The sequence below is a fragment of the Chrysochloris asiatica genome, unplaced genomic scaffold (genome assembly GCF_000296735.1).
Source record: "Chrysochloris asiatica unplaced genomic scaffold, ChrAsi1.0 scaffold00020, whole genome shotgun sequence".
Lineage (NCBI taxonomy): Eukaryota > Metazoa > Chordata > Mammalia > Afrosoricida > Chrysochloridae > Chrysochloris > Chrysochloris asiatica.
The window spans coordinates 16764167-16790158 of record NW_006408538.1 but is presented as its reverse complement, the minus strand read 5'-3'; the positions used below and the strand labels follow the sequence as shown (position 1 = coordinate 16790158).

Here is a 25992-nt window from a genome sequence, read left to right as displayed (position 1 = left end):
CTCAGGCACCCCCTCTAGTCACCCGAATGGAGGTGCGCAGAGAGTGAGAGATCAATGAACAGATACAAATAAAAAAAGAGGGTCCACACCTTTACCTCTGTGGTTCTGTCAAGCGTCCGTGGCTACTCTGATCTTTCCCTGCTCAGTCTCACCGAAGATGACAGCTCTGGGAGCAGCTGAGTGTCTTGAATTAGAAAGCAATGGATTTCTTCCTTCTGCTACCAATTCCCTTAGCTGTAAGTTTTCCAACCTTCTAAATATTCCTTTATACATGATTCAGAGTTCTGGCACCAACCCCTGAGCCTGCTTGGTCTGGTATTCTGTGTTGTTGCTGATGGAGCTCCTTACTGCACATCTACCCAATCTGCCATCTTGTTTGTTCTCTCTAGATAGGACAACTTTTGATGAAGAGAAAATTAAAATGGTACCAGTGGATGCATCCTCAAGCATCCTGGACTTCTGGTCCAGTGGGATTCTTCTCCATGAGTTTCATTCTAGCCTAGCACTTACATTAGGTAACATAGTATCACATCCTTGTAAGGAATGAACCCTATCCTGTGCACTCTCTAAGTCAAGAGAATGACCTCAAGTTGTTGTTGTTAGGTGCCACTGAATCAGTACCGACTCATAGCAACCCTGTACACAGCAGAATGAAACCCTGCCTAGTCTTGTTCCAACCTCACAATCATTGCTATACTTGAGTCCATTGCCTTGCACTGTGCCAGTCCATCTCATTGGAGTCCTCCTCTTTTTATCTGACCCTCCACTTCACCAAGCATGATGTCCTTCTTCAGGGACTGGCCCCTTCTGATAATATGTCCAAAGTATGAGAGACAAAGACTGGCCATCCTGGCTTCCAAGGAGCACTCTGGCTGTACTTCCTCCAAAACAGATTGGTTTGTTCTTTTGGCAGCCCATGGTACTTTTAAGATTCTCCTCCAACACCGTAGCTCAAATGCATCAAATCTTTTATGGTCTTCCTTATTCACTGTCCAACTGTCACATGCATATGAGGTCAATGAGAATACCATGGCTTGGGTTAGGTGCTCTTTAGCCCTCAAACTGACATCTTTGCTCTTGAACACTTTAAAGAGGTCTTATGCAGCAGATTTGCCTAATGCAATATGTCATTTGATTTCTTGACTGCTGCTTCCATGAGTGTTGATGGTTGATCCGAGCAAAATGAAGTCTTTGACAAGTTCAATCTTTTCTCCATTTATCCTGAGCTTATTTATTGCTCCAGTGTAAGGATTTTTGTTTTCTTTATATTGAGGTGCAGCCCATACCAAAAGCTATGGTCTTTGATCTTCATCAGTAAATATTTTAAATCCTCTTCACTTTCAACATGCAAGGTTGTATCATCTACATTTCTCAAGTTAGGGATATCTTATTGAATATAGGTCTTCTAGTTCACTGCCAAAAATTATGGGCTTGATGTACACAATGGGTACTTTATAAACATTTGAGTGAATACTTGGATCCAATACCTTACTGTTCTTAATTAAACCCAAACTGGAAGCAGCCCAAATAGCCATCAACAATAGACTGGATAAACAAATGGTGATCTATTTACACAATGGAATACTTTATAGCAATAAAAGTGAATTGAATACAGGTATGCACAAAGACATGAACAAAGAAATCTTAAAGAGAAGCCATATAACAGAATGCAAACTGCATGATTTCAGTTCTAAAGTTCAAAAACAGAAGGGAAAAAAATTATGCTGTTTCTGTTTTAGGATGCATGAATAAGTAATAATGCTATAAAGAAAAGCAAAGAATTGAATTCCCTAGAGGTCAAGATAAAGATTACCCTGAGGACTAGGAGAACTTTATGACTGAAGATGACATGTTAGAGAGGAGGGGATCTCTGGGGTGCTGTTAATGTCTGTTTCTTGACCTAATGGAGGTTCTCCCGGTGTTTATTTTGTGATCATGTACATTAAGTTTTGAGTTCCTTTCTGTATGGTTATTATTGTTATGTTGTTGTTATTAAGTGCCATTGAGTTAGTTCAGACTCACAGCAGCCCTATATAAATAAGGTTTCTCAGGAGTGGCTGGTAAGTTTGAACCACCCACTTTGTGGTTCAAACTGACCTTGCAGTCTAGTGCTTGTCCTGTAGCACCACACCAGGACTCCGTCAGTATACTCCACAATAAAAACTGTTTGAAAAAATTGTGTGATTGGGGTGGGCTGGTGGTTGTGTGCCATTGAGTCAGTTCTGACTCATATTGACCCTGGATAGGGTTTCTGAGGCTGTACACCTTCACAGAAGCAGAAAGCCTCATCTTTATCCCATGGAGCAACTGGTGGATTTGAACAGCTGACCTTGCACTTAGCAGCCCAACTCACTATGCCACCAGAGCTTCTTTTTGTGGTTTTAAGGGAAAACCGTAAAATGACTATGTGACAGAACCATACATTCGATAACTTAGCTCTCTGGCTGATAAAATGAACGATGCTTGGCCCAGTGGGGGGGGGGGGGTGTCAGGGAAGAACTATCAAACACATGAAGCTGGAGATGGTCTGCATTAAGGCTTCATTGTGACTAAGTGCCTGATGTGGGCTCCTGAGCATTGTAATGCACTCAGTAGAAGTGGGTCAGCGTCTGCCTTCCATTCAGGACATGATGCTCCATTAGAAGGCATTAATTAACCTCAGCATCTCTGGACATTCCCAGGCTTTCATCACTTCTTGAAAACCTTATTCGTACCTGTCACAGCATGTGTGAGAAACAAAAAATAGGCAAATGAAGCAACTTGCTCTCCTTTAAAACAAAGCCCCCTATGTGTACAACTACTCTCTCTTGAGCCATACTAGAAATTAGAATTTTAAAAAAGAAAATAGAAACAGATCAGTGCATCTTTGATCAGTTCTGAAAAATATTTCTTCATTCCCTGGGTTTTCTCAGATTGAAGTTAAATGATGAATTGCTTCATTGGTAGATTTTAAATTGAGATCGTGAACAGCTTCCAAGCACTTGTTGTTGTTAAGTGCCGCCAAGTCGGTTCCAACTCATAGTGACTCTGTATAGAGTTTCTAAGGAGCTGCTGGTGAACTTGAACCACCAAGCTTGCAGTTCAGCCGACTCTGCAGTCCAGCGCATTAACTCACAGCGCCACACCAGGACTCTGCTGAGTACTGAAGCCCTTCCCCTGCAGATAACCAACTTGGGTGATTCTTTAGTTAGTTACCTTAAGCCTCCGGAAGCTTAGCTGGCCTGTGAGCAGATGATTGAAATGAAGTCCTGAAGCTGGTCTCACTTGTTGAGATGTGTAGCAGATCAAGTGTCACCGTGGATAACTCCGCTGATTGGAGACGCGTGTATTACAGATAGCCATCCTTCACTGTAAGCAGCTGTATGCAACATTTTGCATTTGAGGTGGAAGCAATTAGCCAATTTACCTGTCTCAGAATAAATTCTAGAGGTTTTGTTCCCCTAGTATCTATACATTTACCATTCAGTCTTGGTCCTAAGCATAAATTTCTGATATACAGGCTTAAATAATGGCCTGGTTCCTTGCACTTGGTGCTGCTTTTAGTAACATGTTTCTGCTCTACTTGCTTTTTCAGGGCCTGACGTTTCAGGAGGTAGAGAACTTCTTTACTTTCCTAAAGAATATTAATGACGTGGATACTGCATTGAGCTTTTACCATATGGCTGGAGCATCTCTTGATAAAGGTAATAAGACACAAAACTTTTTTTCCTTCCAGATTGAATCTGTAATCTAGTAGGCCACTGCTACTCCTTAAAGGAACATGTTTTTCTTCGCATTGTATTTTATTAGATTGCACGAGCCTTGCATTTCACCCTGAGATGCCAAGCTCAACAAATTTATTTTCTTGTACTAAAGACTCGAGTGAAGGCAGATGCCCATTTCAAACTATTACCATTGGAAGCAGGCATCTCAGCAGAGTCATGACACATGAAACGGGGGCTTCTGTCATATGAGCCCAGGTCAACCTGTAGGAGGGGTTTCAAAATGTCATGCAAACATTACATCATCTTTTCATTATGTTTTCCACAAACTTTTTGAAGTCTCCTGGTGAATGAAAAGCTGAAGTCATTCTGCATTTTAATTCATGTCGGTGATTAAAAGGGATGGTTTGCTTTATTTCTTGTGTTAATAAGATTAAGCCATGACTCTGAGATAGCACCCCCTGATGACTTATTTCATGTAAATTAATTCCGTTCCAGTTTCTAAAGGCAACAGAAAGCACGTCCTCCCCTCCAGCATTTTAGTTTGAACATTTTATTAAGAACATTTGAAATGATAATTCAGAGAACACCGGTAAATATGTAAATATTTGTATGTAAATGTGGAGTCTTGGTGCAGCTCTGTAGGGAAAGCACTGGACTGCTAACCACAAGGTCAGCAGTTCAAACCCACCAGTTCTCCTTGGAAACCCAAAATGCAGGGTTGATATGTGTCAGAACTGACTACACGGCACTTAGCAACAAATATGTGTATATATATTGTTGTTAGGTATCGTCAAGTCGGTTCCAACTCATAGCGACCCTATATACAACAGAACGAATCACTGCCCAGTCCTGCACCGTGCACCCTCACAATTGTTATGTTTGAGCCCATTGCTGATGCCACTGTGTCAGTCCATCTTGTCACCTGATCCTGTGTCTGTCCACAGCACCGTGCATAAGGTCTGTGGTTCAGACCCACCAGCCACTCCTCAGAAACCCTATACAGGTTGCTCTGAATCGGAACTGACTCAAAAGCACTTAGCAACAACAATAACATGTCTATCCTGCTTACCACACATTCATCTCTCTTGTTCTTTGATGCATTCAGAGTTGCAGACATAAGTACAGTGCCTTTGTAAACACTTCAGCATGAGTACTATTCATTGAAGGTCAGTATTTGTTTAACTCATGTGGCTTCACAGTCACTTTCTACCCCCACCCACCCAGAGGTAACCATTGTTCTAATATTTTCCCATCTCACATTAATTTTGCATGTTCTAGAACTTTACACAAATAAAATTAATCAATGAGTACTCTTTCCAAGGTTTTTCTCAGCACAGCGCTTTTGTTTGTTGCTTGGTTTTTGATGAGTAGTAATCCATTCTGAAGAAGCCGTGATGACTCAGTGCTTAGAGTGCCCAGCTGCTAACACACAAAAAAAGAGCTCTGTAGTTCAAACCCACCAGTCACTCATGGGAGAAAGATATGGCAGTCTGCTTCCTTATATACAGATTACAGCCTTTAAACACTATGGGACAGTTATGCCCTTTCCTTATAGGGTCACTGAGTGGGAATTGACACAGCAGCAAGGAGGTAGTTTTAGTTTGGAATCCATCAGAGTATTTTTGATCCATTCTTCTATTGATGGCAGGTTGGCTTTTTCCAATTATCTGGTTACAGTGAACCCTTTGTGTGTGTAAATCAGGAGACAGCATAGGCTTCCTCTAGTACCTCTCAGCGAAGATTCTAGAAGCTTTTCAGGATAGTTGTATAGAGTTTGACACATTACTTTCTTCCCTATACTGAATGTCTTTTTGAGGAATGAAAAGGTGCGTTTTCATTTCTCTTGTGTAAATATCTAGCAGTAGAAATGGTAAGCCCAAGGAAAAGTAATTCATTTAGAAATACTATCTGTCTTTTCCCCACCATTTATCTTTTTATACTCTCCGCCACAGTGCCCAACATTTGTGGGTGCTCTACATCACGTTCAATAATTGGGGGTGTAACTTTTTTTTCATTTTAGCCACTTTGCTGTGTGTATGTAAAGGTATTGCTTCATATTTCTCTGATGGCTACTGGTATTGAGTAGCTTTTCACGTTCCTCTCATTCAGATATCTTCCTTGGTGAAAGGTCTGTTCAGATATCTTGCCCATCTTTCACTAGGTTGTTTGTCTTCTTTACCATTGAATTTTAAGAGCAATTGGTGTATTCAAGATAAAAGTCTTTCATCAGATAGACATTTTACAAATATTTTCTTAGTCTGTGGCTTAACTGTTCACTCTTAATGGTGTCTTTTAGAAGTGTTTTTATTTTGATAAAGTCTAATTTATCAAATCTTTATTTTTTGATTATTGCTTTCTGGATCCTATCTATCTAGTTGGCTTGTATCTTTGAAGATATTCACCTAAAAGATTTATTGTTTCAGCTTCTACATTTGTATATATGATCTATTGCAAACTAATTTTTATATATGAGATAAAGTAGTGGGGGAATTCAAGATCTGTTTTTCTACATCTGGCTATCCAGTTATACCAGAGTCCTGGTGTGGTAGTGCAAGATAATGCGCTGGACCGTAAGGTCAGTTTGAACTTCAAGGTTGGCGATTCAAACCTATCAGCCACTCCTCAGAAACCCTGTACTGGGTTGCCATAGGTTGGAACCAACTTGACAGCACTTAACAACAACAATCCACTTATACCAGCACCATTTATTTATTCAAAAGACCTTCCATTGAATTGCTTTGTGCCTGGTCAACCCTCAGATGACCCTTTTAAGTGTGTCTGTCTACTTCTGGGCTCTGTGTTCTGTTATATTTATCTACATATATACCCTGATGCTTGTATAATAATCTTGATTATTGTAGCTTTATACAAAGTTTTGAAGTCTGGGATTGTACTCAATCAACTTGATTCTTTGGTTCTTCCTTTTCCGGATTGCTTTAGATATTCCAAGTTTTTTTCATGCATTTTCATATAAATTTTAGACTCGGTGTGTACCTTGCACTCAGAAAGGAGGTGGTGAATCTTGTATACTAATGTTTGTGGTAACACCATTCATAATGGCCAAAAGGTAGAAACGACCTAAAGGTCCCTCAGCCATGACTGTTTAAACAGAATGTGGTTGTTGTTTTTATTATTGTGCTACAGAGTTGGTTCTGACTCATAGTGACCCTACACACAACAGAGTCCTGCGCCATCCTCATAATTACTGTTATGTTTGACCCAATTGTTGCAGCCACTTTGTCAATCCATACTGTTAAGGGTTTCTTCTTTTTACTGACCATGTACTCTACCAAGTATGAAATCCTTGTCCAGGGCTTGGTTCTTCCTAGTAACATGTCCCAAATACCTTAGGTAAAATCTCGCCATTTTCACTTTTAAGAAACATTCTACTGTACTTCTTTCAAGAGACTGGTTTGTTTGTTCTTCTGTTAATCAAGTATTCTTTACCAACACCATAGCGCAAATGCATCAGTTCTTCACCATCTTCCTTATTCACATTCTAGCTTTCACATGCATATGAGGCTGTTGAAAATACCATGGCTTAGATCAGGTGCATTTTAGTCCTCAAAGTGACATCTTTGCTCTTGAGCTCTTTAAAGAGGTCTTTTGCAACAAATTTGCCCAATGCAATGCCTCCTTTGATTTCTTGACTGCTGCTTCCATAAGCATTGACTGAGGATCCAAGTAAAATTAAGCCCTTAACATCTTTAATTTTTTTCTCCATTCATCATGATATTGGTCCAGTTGTGAGGATTTTTGTTTTCTTTGCAGTGAATTGTAATTCATGCTGAAGGCTGTATTCTTTGATCTTCATCAATAAGTGTTTCAAGTCCTCTTCACTTTCAGTAAGCGAAGTTATATCATCTGCATATTGCAGGTTGTTAATGAGTCTTCCGCCAATCCTGATGCCACATTCCTCATATAGTCCAGCTTCTCAAATAAGTTGCTCAGTATACAGATTGAATAAGTATGGTGAAAGGATACAACCTGTTCTGATTTTAAACCATGCGGTGTCCCCATGTTCTATTCAAACAACTGCCTCTTGTCCTATGTACAGGTTTTGCATGAGCACAAGTAAGTGTTTTGAAATTCCCATTCTTCAAAATGTTATGCACAGTTTTTCATAATCCACAGCATTGAGTACCTTTGCATCATCAATAAACACAAGTAAGCATCTTTCTGTATCTTCTGCTTTCAGGCAAGACCCATCCGATATCAGCTGTGATATCCCTTGTTTCACATCCCTTCCGAATCCACCTTGAATTTCTGGCAGCTCCCTGTTCATGTACTGCTGCAGCCATTTTTGAATAATCATCAAACAACGTTTATTTGCATGTGAAATTAATAATAATACTGGTTGATAATTTCTGCATTCTGTTGGGTCCCCTTTCTTTGGAATTAGTATAAATATGGATCTCTTCCTGTCGGTTGGCAGGTAGCTATCTTCCAAATTCCTTCCAACCCTGCATCAGTTTGTTGATATAGTTCAATTGCATGCCATCAATTCCTGGAGCCTTGGTTTTCACTAATGTCCTCAGTGCAGCTTAGATTTCTTCCTTCAGTACCATCAGTTAGTTCCTCACATTATGCTACCTCCTGAAATGGTTGAACATCAACTAATTCTCTTTCTTACTGTGACTGTGTGTTTTTCCATCTTCTTTTAGTGCTTCCTGCATCATTCAATATTTTGCTCATGGAATTCTTCAATATTGCAGGTTGAAACTTGAATTTTTCTTTAGTTCTTTCAATTTGAGAAATGATGAATGTGTTCTTCCCTTCTGGTATTCTAACTCTAGGTCTTCACACATATCATTACTAATACTTTACTTTGTGTTCTCCAACTGTCCTTTTAAATTTTCCATTTAGCGCTTTTACTTCATTTCTTCCGTTGACTTCACGTATTCAACGTTTAAGAGCAAGTTTCAGAGTTTCTTCTAACATCCATTTTAGTCTTTTCTTTCTTTTCTGTTTTTTTAATGATGTTTTCCTCATGTGTGACATTCTTGATGTCATCCCACAACTCTTCTTGTCTTTCATCATTTAGTGTTCAGTGAATCAAATCTGTTCTTCAAATAGTCTCTAAATTCAGTTGGGATGTACTTAAGATCATATTTTGGCTCTCATGGACTTGTTTTAATATTTATCAACTTCAGCCTGAACTTGCATATAGGCAATTGGTGATCTGTTCCACAGTCAGACCCTGGCCTTATTTTGGCTGATGATATTGAGCTTTTCTGTGGTTTCTTCCCACAGTTGTAATCAGTGTGGTTGCTATATATTACCATCTGGTGACGGAGCCCTGGTAGCGTAGTGGTTACAAGTAGGGCTTCTAACCTCAAGGTCAGTAGTTTAAAACTACCAGTTGTTCCATGGAAGAAAGATGAGGTTTTCTACCCCTGTAAAGATTTTCAGCCTTGGAAACCCTATGTAGGGTCACTATGAGTCAGAACCAACTCCACAGCACACCACCACCATCATCTGATGAGGCCCAGGTGTATAGTTGTCATTTATGTTGCTTAAAAAAGGTATTTGCAGTGCAGAAGTCATTGATCTTACAAAATTCTATCATGCAATCCTCAGTGTTATTTCTATCACCAAGGCTTTATTTTCCAACTACTGATCCTTCCTCTTTGTTTCCAACTTTTGCATTACAGTCACTGGTAATTATCAATGCATGTTTCCTCAATTTCAGAAGAAGTTGATAGAATTCCTTCATTGGCTTTGGTGGTTGATGTATGCATTTGAATAACAATTGTATAAACAGGTCTTCCTTGTAGTATGTCCTATCATGAAAGCATTGTATTTCTAGATAGATCTTGAAATGCTTGTATGTTATGAATATAAAATGGACTACCACTCAGCCAGTAGGAGAAATGAAGTCTTGTTACATGCTACAGTAGGGATGGAGCAGGAAGACATTATGCTGAGTGAAATAAATCAGTCACAAAATGACAAATATTATATAAACTCACTTACGTAGAAGAAAAGGCAAATGTATAGAAAACAAAGTTTATTAGTGGTTACCAGAGGTAGGAGAGTGGAAGTTAACAGTGACAGAAATATTGCATTGATTCAGGGTAAGGTTGTTATAATTGCTGTCAATAAGTTATATACCTGTAAAAAGTTGAATTGGTAAAATTTATGTGATAAATTTCCAAAGACCCAAAAAGATTAGCTGCAGAGGCTGCTTATGTACAACCAAATACCTCATAGGATTTGGTTCTTTGGTTTAGATGTTTAGGGTCATGGTTTCATGGAACATCCCCATCAACTGGCTTAATAACATGTTTAGTTCCTCTTTTCTACCTTCTAGTTCATTGTGTTGAGGTCTTAAAAGTTTGCAAGTAACCATCCAAGGTACACAACAATTGGTCTTTATTTTTCTAGAACAACAAAAGGAAGAAGGTAAGTCAGGGATAGGAGGAGGATATCGAATATGTGGCTAATTGCTTCCATGCACAACTACTTCCTTTGCCATGGGACCAGAACTGAATTACTGAACATTTTGATCAAAGATTCTATAGAAGAAGCCTAATCAAAAGAGGGGAAATGTAGAACAGAATTTCAAATTTTCATGGACTCCAGACTTTGTGAATCCATGAAGGTTGGATGAACCATTGAAACTATTACCTTGAGGTAACTTTTTAAACCTTAATCCAAAATCATCCCCTGAAATCTTCTTAAAATCAAATAATAGATCAGCTTAAGCTGTTAAAAAAATGTATGTCTTGAGTCTTAGTCTCTTTTAAGAAATGTCTATTTGTTGTTGTTAATTTTTGTCCAGTCAGTTCCAACTCATAGCAAACTGTCTATATTGTTGTTGTTAAGTGCCGTCGAGTCATTTCCGACCCATAGCGACCCTGTACAGGGTTTCCAAGGCTGTAAATCTTTATGGGAGCAGAACGCCTCATCTTTCTCCCGCGGAGCAGCTGGTAGTTTCAGACGGCTGGCCTTAAGGTTCACAGCCCGATTCGTAACCACTACACTACCACAGCTCCTTAAACTGTCTATATAGGAGATTTAATTGATAACAGCAACTTGAAAGATTAGATAGGCACCTTAGTGCAGTGAATGTATGTTAATAGGGGAAACAACTCAGAAAAGGTGAGAGCGCTTGCAAAACTTGATGAATCTACTTAATGTCACTAAATAATTTGCATAGACACTGTTGAATCGGCATATGTTTTGCTGTGTGTATTCTCGACAACAACAAAATAAATAAAATTAAAGCAGACACAAAGAAAATGAGGTGGGATTGTAATTGGGATGATACTGAATAGATAGATTAATTTGAAGAAAATTGGCATCTTAGTAATAGTGAACAAACAATTCATAAACATGATATAGCTCACCATTATCTGTTGTTGTTAAGTACCGTGGAGTCGGTTCCGACTCATACTGACCCTGCACAGGGTTTCCAAGGCTGTAAATCTTTACGGGAGCAGAACGCCTCATCTTTCTGCCTCAGAATAGCTGGTAGTTTCGAACTGCCGACCTTGAGGTTAGCAGTCTAATTCATAACCATTACGCTACCAGAGTGCCTTCACCATTATTTAGATCTTCTTAATTTCTCTCTGCAGTTTTGTACTTTTAAGCAGACAGATCTTACACATATTTTGTTAAATTTACATCTAAGTACTTCAGTTTTGTTTTTTTTTCCTATTACCAGTGGAATTGTTTTTATCTCATTTGAGAATGATTTCCCATTAGTATTAGGAGTGTTGGTGTGGCAGTGTAGAATAAGCACTGGACTGCTAACCACTCTCTCCAGCACTTAACAGCAGCAACAGTGACTAGTGCTGACATTATTTTTATATATTGATATTATATTCTAAGAGCATACAAATTCACTTATCCTTCCAGTTTTTTTGTGCATTCCCTAGGGGTTTTTTATGTAAACAACCATGTCATTTATAATCAGAGGAAATTTCTCCTGTTCCTTTCTTATTCTTATGCTTTTTTCTCTTGCCATAATTTGTTTCAGAAAGTTTGTGTAAAACTGGTGCTGTTTTCTTTCTGAGTTGCTTGACAGACTTCATTGAAATTCTCTGGACTTGCCGTTTTCTTCCTGGGGAACTTTTGGTAATTTAATTTCTTTAGGTACTCAAGAGTTTCAATTTTACCTATATTGGTATTATTAAAGTACCATCAAGTCGGTTCTGACTCATAGCCGCCCTGACTAGGGTTTCCAAGGAACAGCTGGTAGGTTTGAACCACCACCTTATGGGTCAAATCAACCTTGCGGTCCAGTGCTTATCCCACAGCGCCACACCAGGACTCCATTTTACCTGTGTGTGGTGCTGTGGGTTAACACGCAGCCCTGCAAAGTCAGTTTAACCACAAGGTCAGCAGTTCAAGCTTACCAGCTGCTCCTCGGAAACCCTATACAGGGTCACTGTGGGTCAGAACTGACTCAACGGCACTTAACAACAGCAACAGCAGTTTAATGTATATTTAATAGACTTTCAAATTTGAAATTCTGTTCTACATTTCTCCCCCTCTTTTGATTAGGCTTCTTCTCTAGCTTTAGATTTACAGAGTAACCGAGCAGCAGATCGTACTTGCATTTCTGTATGCCTCCCTCCTCTCCCAAAAAGTCCTGGTGGTACAGTGGGTAAGCGCTGGGCCACTAAGTGATAGGTCAGCTGTTAGAACCCACCAGCGCTCCACCAGAGAAAGATGAGGCAGTGTACTTCCTTCAAGATCTACAGCCTCAGAAACCCTATAGAGCTGTCTACACTGCCCTTAGGGTCACTGTGAACCTGAATTCACTCCTCAGCAGTGAAGTTGGTTTGGTTTTGACCCCTGTCCTCCAGCCCCACTCACGTTGTTGTTGTTAAGTGCCATCGAGTCAGTTCCAACTCATAATGACCTTGTATAGGGTTTTCGGGACAGGGTGGTGGGTTTGAACTGCTGACTCTGTGGTTAGCAATTCAGTGCTTATCTTACAGTTCCACACCAGGGCTCCAAGCTCACTCACATTGTTGTTATTGTTAAGTGACATTGAGTCCGTTCTGATTCCTAGCAACCCTATATAACATTTTTGAGGAGCAGCTGGTGAGTTTGAACCACCAACCTTGTGATTCAAACGGACCTTGCAGACCAGTGCTTATCCCATAGCGCCATGGCCTAAATTAGTGAACTAAAATACTTGTGTTTATTGTTTGCATGGTATATGTTTCTCTAGTCTTTACCTATCTTTATCTTTATATCGAAATTGCTCTTTTCTAGATAACATATAGTTGGGTCTCGTAGCCTTTTGTTGTTAGTTGCCTTCTGGCCAGAATCGTGGTGTGGCACTATAGGATAAGGCACTGGACCACAAGGTCAGTTTGAAATGCACAGTCAGTGGTACAAACTCACCAGCCACTCCTTGGAAACTCTGTACAGGCTTGCTGTGAGTCGGAACTGACTCAATGGCACTGCACAACAACAGCCGGCCTTTTAGCTATACCTTTTCTTTCTTTTTTTTTTTAAGTGGATTTTCTGGAAATTACAGTATAACTTTTCATGGTCTATTTAGAATTAATATTTATACCACTTCAAGTGAACTGTAAGAACTTAGTAGTCATATTGTTTCATTTACCACCACGCCCATCTTTTATACTATAGTTGCCATTTAGCTATATAACCTACATAGACTCTATCATACTGTGTTACCGGTTTTACCTTCCACAGTTAGCTTTTGTAAAATAAAAAAGAGAAAAACTAGTCTTTCATGTGTATCTACATATGTAACCACTTTGAATGTTTTGTTTTTATTTTTAAATTTCTGAGTCTTTGTCTCCTGTCACTTCCCTTCAGGCTGAAGAACTTCTTTTATCATTTCTTATAGTACAAATCTGCTAGCATTTAATTCTCTTAATTTTGCTTTACCTGAACGTGACCTTGTTATTACTGCATTGATTGTAATTTGATTTTTAGATCTCAAAACACTGACTGAGGTTTTGCAAACAGTCTTCCATATTCCTTGGTTGGTTGGTTGGTGTCCGACTCATAACGACCATGTATAAGGTTTCCAAGGCTGTAAATGTTATGGGAGCAGAAAGCCTAATCTTTCTCTCATGAAGAGACCGGTAGATTCAAACTGCTGACCTGGCAGTTAGCAGCCTAGTTCATAATCCACTGTGCTACCAGGGCTCCTTACTAAGCATTTACTGCCTTCCAGTAGCTGACAAACTAGAGTTGCCCAACCAGTATCCCATAGTGATATTCTCTAAAAATGCATATGGCTTTTAAAAATAGCATTTATTTGTTTATAACAATGCCTGCTTTGATCCTGTGGGGGGGGGAATAATAATAATAATAATAATAATAATAATAATGCCACGGAGGTTATGTGTGTATCCTTCTCCTGAATTGTTGTTGTTATTAAAGTGCCCTTGAATCAGTTTCAGTTCAAAGTGAATCTGTAGAGGGTTTCTGAATAGTGAATGGTGAATTTGAACTGCCAAGCTTGCATTTCAAATGACCTTGAGGCCTACTGCTTATCCCACAGTGCCACACCAGGACTTTAATTATATTGATCTTGTATAAAATGGCATTTGGTAGCATCTGAAAATTCAGTGATATAAGATTTAAAATCATTACTTACTATAAAATAAAGTTAATACCTAAGCTCTATACCTGAAATACAGTCAAAATATTCTTTGGAAGTCAGGATGGCCAGACTTTATCTCTGTTATTTTGGACATAGTGTCAGACGGAACTAGTTCCTGGAGAAGGATATCATGTTTGGTAAAATGGAGGGTCAGAGAAAAAGAAGAAGACCTTCCCTCTGACCCCCAACAAGATGGACTGGCACAGTGGCAGCAGCAATGGGCTCAAATGTAGCGGCAATTGTGAGGTTGCCGCAGGACCAGGCGGTGTTTCATTTTTGTGATGCATAGGGTCGCTATGAGTTGGTACCGACTTGATTGCACCAAACAACAACATATCTGCATACCTTTTTTAAAAGCTTAACTAAAGACAATAGCTATAGGATGAATCATTTAAAATTATAGGATAGACAAAATAGAATGATTCAGTATGCTGGTGGCATTGGAACTACAACTTCGTGGTTTTAAAAATAGAAAAAGAGAAGTGTTTCTTTCAAATGACTTTAGACCATTTCCTGGGATGTCTGTAGTCTATGCTTCATTATCCTTTATAACAGGGGCAGTGATTCAAATTATACAGCTACATCTTATATCCAAAAATAAGTGTGACTTTGAGATACACGATGTTTTGGCTTTAACTTTCAGTTTGTTATACCTACACAACTTTGGGTTCCCTGAGTGTCATAAAACAATAACTAGGTAGGGGAAATTCACCTAGATTTATGCTAAGTAATCAAGAAGCTAACTGTATTAATTTCTTAAGGCTGGTGCCTAGGAACAAAATACCATAAACTTGGTACCTTAAAATACCAGATACTGACTCTCTCACAGTTCTAGAGGCCGAAAGTCCAAAGCAAGGTGTCGGTAGAGCCGTGCTCTCTCTGAGGGCTCTAGAGAATCACTGTTTGTTTGCCTCTTACATCTTATGGTGGCTCCATGGGTTTCTTGAATTGTGGCTGCATCAACTCCAGTATCTGCATCCCTGATGTTCACAGGCCTTTTCCTCCTGTTTTGTCTGTTACAAGGATACTTGTCACTTGCTTTAGGGCACACCTTGGTAATCCTGGAGGATCTCATCTGAAGATTCGCAGCTTAATGACCTCAGCAAAGACCCTTTTCCTAAGTGAGGTCACATTCACAGGTTTCATTGGTTAGGAAGTGGACATATCTTTTGGGGGACTATTGTCAACCCAGTGAACTTCTGGTGTGGTGCTATAGGATTAACACTGGACTTCAAGCCACTAGGTTGGCAGTTCAAACCCATCAGCTGCTCCTTGGAAATTCTATACAGGGTCACTATGAGTCTGAACCAACTCAGTGGCACTTAATAACATCAACCCAGTTTATCAACCAAGAATTTAAAATTACCCATGTAGAACAGTCAAAATAAAACAGAAGTAAAAACAGAAAAAATGAGTTTCATTTGTTATGAAACATTGTATATCTCTTATTTTAAAACCTAGTTGTTATTATTTTTAGAAACCGAATTCTGCACTCTACCTGGGTGATTCCTACAGCAGTCCTCTGTTATCCATGAGGAGATGTGTTCCAGGGCCCCCAGTGGATGCCTGAAAACATAGATATTGTTGTTGTTGTTCAGTGCCGTCAAGTTGGTTCCAACCCATAGCGACCTTGTATAGGGTTTCCAGGGAGCAGCTGGTGGGATTGAACTGCCAACCTTGCAGTTCAAACTGACTTTGAAGTCCAGAGCATTAACCCACAGCGCCACACCAGTACTCCATGATTTTTCCTGTACATACATCTGACAGGTAACCAGGGGACCCTGGGTGGCTAATGATAACTCATCAGACGCTTACCAAAGCACATTCAGCACAGCCGTGCACCCAGCTGTGTTTTCCAGTCCACACCCAGTGGAGGAAAAGGAAGAAGACAGCTCTAAGAGGGAGTAGACTGAGTGAGATCTCATCACGCTGCTCAGAATGGCACACAATTTAAATATTTTCAGACTCAGGTTTACCAAAAGTAACTCAAAGTACAGAAAGCAAAATCAAGGATGGGAGCAGGGGGGTGGGGGGCTGTGTATCTCTTTCCAGTCGGTCTTAGGCTGAGTTTTTTAGAGAAGCAAAATCAGTGTGTGTATGTATGTATGTAGTGTGTATGTATGTAGTATGTATGTTTGTAGTATGTACGTATGTGTGATGGTGGTGGTTGTGTGCTATGGAGTCGCTTCTGACTCATAGTGACCCTGTATAGGGTTTTTTGAGGAGCAGGTGGCAAGTTTGAACCACCGACCTTGTGGTTCAGACCAACCTTGTGGTCCAGTGCATTATCCTGAAGTGCTACACTGGATTCTACATGTATATGTTGGTGGTGGTTGTGTGCTGTGGAGTCAGTTCTGACTCATAGAGACCCTGTACAGGGTTTCTGAGGCTGTAAATCTTTACGGGAGCAGAACGCTTCATCTTTCTCCCACAGAGCAGCTGGTAGTTTCAAACTGCTGACCTTGCGGTTTGTAGCCCAGTTCATAATCACTACGCTACATATAGGTTTATTTTAAGGAAATGGTTCACACAGTTGTAGAAGGTGTTACTGTTGTTTGTTATTGTTATGTGCAATCGAGTTGGTTCTGACCCATAGTGACCCTATAGAGAGTTTCCAAGGAGTGACTGGTGAGCTTGAACCATCCACCTTGTGATTAAAACTGACTTTGCAGTCCAGCGCATTAACCCACAGCACCACACCAGGTGCCAGCAAAGCAACTCTGAATCACAGCAACCCTCTGCACAACAGAACAGAACACACTGCCTGGTCCTGAACCATCCTCACAATTGTTACATTACATTTGAGCCCATGGTTGCAGCCACTGTGTCAAATCATCTCACTGAGGGTCTCTTCCTCTTTTTTGCTAAAATCCTTTTCTAGGTACTAGTCCCTCCTGATAACGTGTCCAAGTGCATGAGATGAAATCTTGCCATCATCCTCCCTTCTCAGAAACATTCTAGCTGTACTTCTTCCAAGACAGATTTGTTTTTGTTTATTCTTCTGGCAGTCCACTGTACTTACATTCTTCTTTGCCAACACCATAATTCAAATACATCCATTTTTTCTGCAGTCGTCTTTATTCGTTGTCCAGTTTTCACTTGCATATGAGACTGTTGGAAACAAAGTAACATCTTTGCTCTTTAACATTTTAAAGAGGTCATTTGTAGCAGATTTGCCCAGTGTAGGATATCGCTAGATTTCTTGACTTATGTTCCATGAACATTGATTATGAATCTAAGTAAAATTAGATCCTTGACAACTTCAGTCTTTTCTGAGTTTATTATGATATTGTTTATTGAAACAGTTGTGAGGATTTTGGTTTTCTTTACATTGTGGTGCAAACAATCCTAAAGACTTTTTTTAAAAATCTTCATCCATCAGTGCTTCTGGTCCTCTTTGATTTCAGCAAGCACGATTGTCATCTACATATCGAAGGCTGTTAATGAGCCTTCCTTCAATCCTGATGCCTTGTTCATCATATAATCTAACGTCTCAGATTACTTGCTCAGCATGCAGATTGAAAAGCTGTTGGGAAAGAGCACAACTCTGATGCATACCTTTCCTGATTTTATACCACTCAGTATTGCGTTGTTCTGTTCAAACCATTCACTGCCTCTTGTTCTATGTACAGGTTCCATCCACATGAGCACAATGAAGTATTCTGGAATTCCCTTTCTTTGCAGTGTTATCCATAGTTTGTTATGATCCACACAGTTAAATGCCTTCCCAATTATAAAGCCTGAACTTTCATATGAGTAAATTGGTGGTCCATTCCACAGTTGGCCCCTGGCTGATATATTGAGCTTCTCCATGTCTTCCCACAGATGTAGTCAATTTGATTCTTGTTATTTCTATCTGCTTAGGGTCATGCGTATAGTCACCTTTTATGTTGTTGCAAAAAAGCACTTTCAGTGCTTTGTTTATCATATGGAACCACCGCTTACCCTTGACTTTGGTGATGGTGCATAAATTTGAATAAAAGTGGCATTTACTGGTTTTCCTTGTAGGCATATAGATTATTATCTTATTATAGAAAGCATGTATTTCAAGGTAGATCTTGAAATGTTCTTTTTTATGATAAATGCAACACCCTCTTTAGTTTGTCAATCCTGGCATAGTAGATCATGTAATTATCCAGGTCAAAATGTCTTCACTAATGCCTAGGATATTGATTTTTACACGTTTCATTTTATTTTTGACAGCTTCCAATTTTTCTAAATTTATACTTTGTACATTCCATGTTTCCATTATTAATGGATGTTTGCAGTTATTTCTTCTCATTATGAGTTATGTCCTTCAATCAGTGAAGGTCCTGGAAGCTTTGCTCCATCTAACTCATTAAGATCAGCTCTACTTTAAGGAGACAGCTCTTCCTCAGTCATATTTTGAATGTCTTCCAGCCTGAGGGATTCATCTTCCAGCACTGAATCAGACAATGTTCCACTGATACTCATAAGGTTTTCATGGGCTAGTCCCCTGAAATAGGACTGCTTGTTCCTTCTTTCTAGTCTGTTTTGAGTCTGGAAGCTCTACTGAAACCTGCCACCATGGGTAACTCTGATGGTGTTTGGAATACCGGTGGCAAAGCTTCTAGAATCACAGCAGCATACAAGCCACCACAGTATGACAAACTAACAGATGTGCGGGGGCTGACAAGTCCCAAGTCTGTGGGTCGGAGTCGTACATCAGGCTGGAGGCTTCTCCTGACTCACACAGCTGCAGGGACTGACAAACCCAAGGTCAGCATGTCAGACAGCAGGCTGCTGGCTCCTGGACTGCGGAGGCTAACAGTTTCCAAGATTAGCAGACAATATGGGATTTTGAAGGGGTTGGCTCTGTAGGGTAAGCACTGGACTGTGGACTGCAGGATTGGTGGTTTGAGCCTACCAGCCGCTCCACAAGAGAAAGATGAGGCTTTCTGTTCCTACAGATATTTAGTCTCAGAACCCTGTACAGAGTCGCTGTGAGTCAGAACCAACTCAGCAGCACTTAACAACAACAACATGGCAGGCCACTGGTTCAAGATCAAAGAACCAGAGGTCAGATGATAATGAGCCAGATGCAAGATCTAGCGTGACCAAAAAGCCCAAATTTTGCCAGAACATCCATGTGTGTTAGATGTAGGCCACACCCCCAAGGAAACTTCCTTTCAACTGATTGGCTACTGGTACTAGATCTCATCATTGAAGTGATTAGATAATATCAGATCTTATCATAGGGGATGACTATTTCATTACATAATTTCCAAACTACATTATAATGAATCCTAGGTTGGCAGTTAAGATGGAAGGCTTTTGACTCAGAACTGCAGAGGCTAATAAATCCCAAGATTGGCAGGCAGTACAACAGGCCACTGGCTGAAGTCCAAAGAACCACAAATGACAAGCCAGATACACGATCCTAAATGAGCAAAAAGCTAGAGGGTTTTGCCATAACATCCATATATATTGACTGCAAGCCACCCTCCACACACCCCTGTCCAAGGAAACTTTTTTTCAACTGATTGACAACTCATAGCAGATCTTATCATGCAAGTGTTGCCTTGTTTTAGATCTCATTCTGGGGGAACGACTGCATCATTACATAACTGCCAACTACTTCATGGCTGCCAGCCCAGAGCATCATGGTCCAGTCAAGCGAAATAACCTTAACATCATACAGTCTCAATTCAGATGTCATTTCCTCAGAGACCTTCTCTGACTACTCAATATAAATTATTTTTAAAAACAACAACAAAAAACTATAGTGTCTGTAGGATCAACACTGGACTGTGAACCACAAGGGCAGCTGTTCAAACCCACCAGCTGCTCCTCAAAACTCTGTACAGGACTTCTATGAGTAGGAACCGACTCAGCTGCACTTAACAACAACAACACTTTCATAATTTAAAGAGAGAGACTAAAGTAAACCCTTCTACCTTCATAGTTACCATCAGTTTCTATACATACTTTATGGACACGCACTTAACTTTTTCCCAAAGTGATTTCTCATTTACTCACAGGGTACTGACTATGGTATTTGGTACATAGATTGTAGGCCCTCAATGTATGCTTATTAATTAAATTGTTCTCCATCTCTTCTTGAGTTAAACAAACAAGCAAAAGGTAGTCATCATCCTTGATACCTTCCTCTCTCATTCCTATGTTTATTTCTTCAGTAAATCTATTGTCTCAACCTCCAAAACATGTGATTCCGGATTCTTTTCCCCCAGCTTTCTTTCTTTTCTCCAGCCCTAGTTTCTTTATCCGAGCTTTACAGGACTTCATGTGGTCTGACCCCAATGTTCTGAGTTCAACAAAACATCTCTTTCCTCCTAGTGCACTCAACTGCACATTGACTTTCCTTCTGTATTCCAAATCTAACAAGTTCATTCCTACCTTAGGTCTTTTTTTCTAGTTGTTTCCTCCCTTCCTGTGTTCTTTCCACCTTTTTTGTACCTAGTACTTCCAGCCTAGGTACAAAATCACTTCCCTGATTTCCTATCCTAAAGTAGCTCCATCACCCTACAGTGCATTCTCCTTTTTTTTTTCTTATAGCACTTGTCACTATTGATATTTTCTCATTTAATGATGTGTTTGGTGAGAGCTGTGGGTTAATGCATCAGACTGCAAAGTCATTTGAACTGCAAGGTCGGCGGTTCAAACTCACAAGCTGCTCCTTGGAAACCCTATACAGGGTCGCTATGGGTCGGAATCGACTCGATGGCACTTAACAACAACAACTTGTTATACAAGGGGACTTCAGAATGTTCATGGAAAAATGAAATTGAAAGATAATGGAATTTTTCCACCAACTCTTTGAAGACCGCTCATGTGTCTTCCCACATTAGAATGTTTATCTGTCTTGCTTATTGTTGTATTCTTAATGCCTAAGACGATCCCTGGAACAATAGACACAAGAAAACTTGATCAATAATGAATTAATAAATGATGATACAGAGGAGCTTCAAAAATTCATGGGAAAAGTCCATTATCTTTTCATTCTGTTTTTCCACAAACTTTCTGAAGCCCCCTCATATGTTAACATGACATAAGATCTGTTAATGGATTGAATTATGTCCCCCTCCAAAATATGTGTTGGAATTCTAATCCATATATATATATAATGTATATGTAAGATGATCACCATCTTTATTGCAATAGGATAGCTTGCTAATGAGGTCATACCAGTGGAGGGTGGGTCCTAAACCTAATCACTTTCTGAATCGTAAAAAGAGCAGTTAGGCACAGAGACAAGCAAGCACAAATTGGGAACACACATGCCATGTGCTCTGCATTCAGATTTCTCCCCTCCTAAAGGAAAATAAATCCTGTTCTTTCAAGCCACACACTTGTGGTATTTCTGTTACGGCAGCCCCAGGATACTAAGTCAGGGTCCTAAGCCATTAAGCCCTCGCCCTTCACACTAGACCCAGGGAACAAGTTTTAATATATGAATTCACTGTGTTCTTCTGTCACCCCTATCTTTAGACTTGACATCTATTTCCCTTTCTTCCTTGCTTAAAAGAATGATAATATCATTCAAGTTAACTGTGCATGTGCTGCGGACTGTGCCTAGAAAGACTTCAGATGTTCCGCTATCCTTTCCAAAAATCTATATAGGTATTTTTTTGCTTTGTTCATTTGTGAAAAATAAGATGTAAAAGGGAAGTTGCAGGGTAGAAGCAGGATAACTGTTGTTACAGGGAGGGAGTGTAATCATTGAGATGAAACAAAACATATGATTGGGTGAAAGTAAAGCTGATGATCTTGTCTGTTTAGCTTCACTCAATTCACAATGTTGTTGCTAAGTGCCGTCGAGTCGGTTCCAACCCATAGCGACCCTGTACAGGGTTTCCGAGGCTGTAAATCTTTACGGGAGCAGAACGCCTCATCTTTCTCCCGCGGAGCAGCTGGTAGTTTCGAACTGCTGGCCTTAAGGTTCGCAGCCCGATTCGTAACCACTACGCTACCAGAGCTCCTTCAATTCACAATAGAAAGTTTAAAAATAAATAAAAAGGGAACAGAAATAATGCAGTGTGAATTCTGACCATTTGAAGACTTTCTCCATGAAATCATGTGCGTTTCTACTGTAGATCATCTCTTTTGTTTAGCACTTAAGAGAACCTTATTCCATTGCTCATTCGTACATTGCTCATTCGTACATTGTTGTTGTTAAGTGCCCTCAAGTCAGTTCCAAGTCATAGCATCCCTGTAATAGGGTTTCCAAGGAGCAGCTGGTGAGTTTGAACCACCAACCTTGTGGTTCAAGCTGACCTTGCTGGTCTGTTCTTTATCCTACAGTGCCACACCAGGACTTAGGTTGCACATCCTAATTTATGGCTGGCCTGCCCTTAATTGTGCGTAGTAACTCTGTGTGTACAGCTTACCTTCTTGTCTGACAAGAGACTAAATAGCAAACCCTGGGTCATAACTCAAACAGGATGTTCGCTGCAGCTCTGAGTATCATTTCTAAAGTATGAGGCACATCATCAAATGATCTGTTTCCTATCTTCCCTGAGTGACATGGACAGCCTACATGACCTCCAAGAACTTTGTATCTTTCAAATTCTTTGAATTTTGCATGAGTAAAGGAGTCTTGTGTGGTACTATGGATAAAGCACTGGACTGCAAGGTCAGTTTGAACCACAAGGTTGGTGGTTGAAACGCACCATCCACTCCTTGGAAACCCTATACAGGAACTGACTCAATGGCACTTAACAACAACAACGGAGCCTTATGAACCCTGGTGGCACAGTTCAGTGCTCAGCTGCTAACCAAAAGGTCAGTGGTTCAAACACACTAGCCACCCTGCAGAAGAAACAGGTGGCTGTGTGCTTCTATAAAAATTTATACCCTTGGAGACCCAATGGGGCAGTTCTGTTCTGTCCTGGAGGGGTTCTGCAAGTCAGCATCAGCAACAGGTTTGATTTGGTATAGGAACAGAGTCCCAGCCTTTTGGCAGTCAGTGCTTTTGACTGGGTTCTTGGGGAAGCCACAAATTATCAATGAGTAAATGGTTTCTGGAGTCTTGGGGTGGCACTTGGGTAGGCTAAGCGTCGGACTGCTAACTGTGAGCTTGGCAGTTCACATCCACCAGCCACTCCTTGGAAACTCTATACAGGGTGGCTGAGTTGAAACTGACGTGACAGCACTCAACAACAACAGTTTCTAGCATATGACAAACTCTTAGATTCTGACAGAGAAGTTGCTCCCCTCTCTGAGCCCTAAGACTCCTATCTAGAACACTAATAACAACCATGATGTCTTGAGCAGCTTCTCTTTCTCAGACCTAGTACGAATTGTTTTATGTACCTTTATGTTTTATGTTACCTTAGCCTTTTATGCTTTATGTTACCTTAACCCTTAAAACCTGAAAGGTAGGTGATCCTGGCCCCATTTTACAGATACAGAAATCTAAAATGAAACAACTTCTTCATGATTTTTGACCTAAGCAGGGGTAGAGGCAAGATTCAAACTCAGGTCTGTCTAATGCCAAAGTCGGTCCTCTCAGTACATCCCAAAATGCTTTTGAGGTTTGAAAATCTTCGATGAAACACAAGCCAGGAGGTGGTGCAGGTTTGCCATTTTGCGCCAGGCTTGTTGGTAGTTCAGAGAAGACAGGCTCCAGGTTCCCCGGGGCTAAGAATTGAGCGTTCTCAGGTTAAGAATAAAGTTTGTTGGAGACAGTGCCCTTTGGTTGACTGTGAAACCTGCATTCTCCTCCTCCTGTTCTGTTCTGCAGCAGGTTCTCTATCTCACATACACTCTGGCATCTGTTGTGCATGCCTTACAGTGACAAAGACTCTAGAAGTTGTCATCTAATCTATCTTCTCATCCCCTATAGAAACGTCTTAGTAGACACGGCTTTGTTCTCCACCTGTCTAACCTTAACTGCTTTTCAATGAAAACACAAACACCTAAAGTCATTGCATAAGATCATGAAACCGGGAAAGTTCGTATCCCTTTAAAGGTCACCCTCCCCACAGAAGAGAAAAGGCTGTGTGTGTGTGCTAAACTGTGAGTTCCTCAGCATACAAACACAGAATATCTAGATGAGGGTTTCTCCACTTCCAATGACTGACGGGCTCTCCACCACTTCACTCAGTAGTGCTCTTGTGATCAGTTCCACTCATCGTGACCCTGTGCACAACAGACTGAAAGGCTGCCCGGTCCTGTGCCATCCTCACAGTTTTTGTTACGTCTGAGTCCATTTTTGCTTCCACAGTGTCAATCCCTCTCACTGATGGTCTTCCTGTTTATCGCTGACTCTCCACTTTACCATATCCCTTCTCCAGGGACTGGTGCTTCCAATAACATGTCCAAAGTATGAGAGACCAAGTCTCACCATCCTGGCTTCTAAGGTGCACTCTGGCTGTACTTCTTCCAAGACAAGTTTGCTTGTTCTTCTGACAGTTCACGATGCTTTCAATATTCTCTACCAACAACATAATTCAAATACATCCATTCTTCTGTGGTCTTCCTATTCATTATTCAACTTTCACATGCATATGAGAAGATTGAAAATACCATGGCCTAGGTCAGGCACACCTAATACTTCATTGGTGACATGTTTTCATAGTACATGTGCCTGATACAATACATTGCTTGATTTCTTGAGTGCTGCTTCTTTCTTTGAGCTGTGGTTCCAAATAAAATGTTAATTGTAGTTCCAAACAAAATGAAGTCTTTGACAACTTCAGTCTTTTCTCTATGTATCATGCTATTTAATGGTCCAGTTGTGAGGATTTTCGTTTTCTTTATACAATCCCTAATAAAGGCTTGTAGTCTTTGATCTTCATCAATAAATATTTCAAGTCCTCTTCACTTCCAGCAAGCAAGGTTGTGTCATCTGCATATCATGTGTTGTTAATGAGTCTTCCTCCAACCTAGATGCCTCATTCTTCTGCATATAATCCAGCTACTCAGATTATTTGCTCCGCATACAGATTGAATAATTATGGTGAAAGGATACAGCCCTGGCACACACCTTTCCTGACTTTAAACCATTCAATATCCCCTTGTTTTGTTTGAACAACTACGTCTTGTTCTGTGTACAGGGTCCTCATGAAGACAATAAAGTGTTCTGGAATTCCCATTCTTTACAATGTTATTCATAGTTTGTTAGGATCCACACCATCGAATGCCTTTGCACAGTCAATAAATCACACGTAAACATCTTTCTGGTATTCTCTGCTTTCAACCAAGATGCATCTGATGTCAAAAATTGTATCCTACTTTCCATGTCCTCTTCTGAATCCAGCTTGATATTTTCAGCCACCTCATATGCCAGGTGAAAGTTAGACAATGGCATTTGACTTAGGGTGTTGGCAAAGAATATTGAAAGGACCATGGACTGCCAGAAGAACAAAGAAATCTGTCATAGAGGATGTACAGCTTGATTGTGTTTTAGGAATTAGGATGGCCAAACTTTGTCTCTTGTACTTTAGATCTGTTGTCATCATACTTGGAAAAAGAGAGGATCGGCGAAAAAGAGGTGGCTTGACAAAGTGGCAGCAACAATGGACTCAAACATAACAAAAATTGTGAGGATAGTGCAGGACGGGGCAGAGTTTTGTTCTGTTATGCATACGGTCACTATGAGTCAGAACTGACTCAATGGCACCTAACAACAACAACATTAATACCTAGTATCCTCAGCCTTCAGGAAGGAATTTTCTACTAGTCTAAATCCCTAGAGTTTTCCAC

The 25992-nt window shown here is 40.2% G+C and overlaps 1 protein-coding gene across 3 annotated transcripts in view; it reads left to right on the top strand.

The window, feature by feature from the left end:
* Positions 1-25992, top strand: part of MICU1 (mitochondrial calcium uptake 1) — a 184461-nt gene that overhangs the window by 131795 nt on the left and 26674 nt on the right. For all 3 annotated transcript variants that reach the window (XM_006835876.1, XM_006835875.1, XM_006835877.1), the window contains one exon: positions 3575-3683. In XM_006835876.1, the coding sequence (XP_006835939.1) occupies positions 3575-3683 (109 nt within the window). The remainder of the gene's footprint in view (positions 1-3574; positions 3684-25992) is intronic.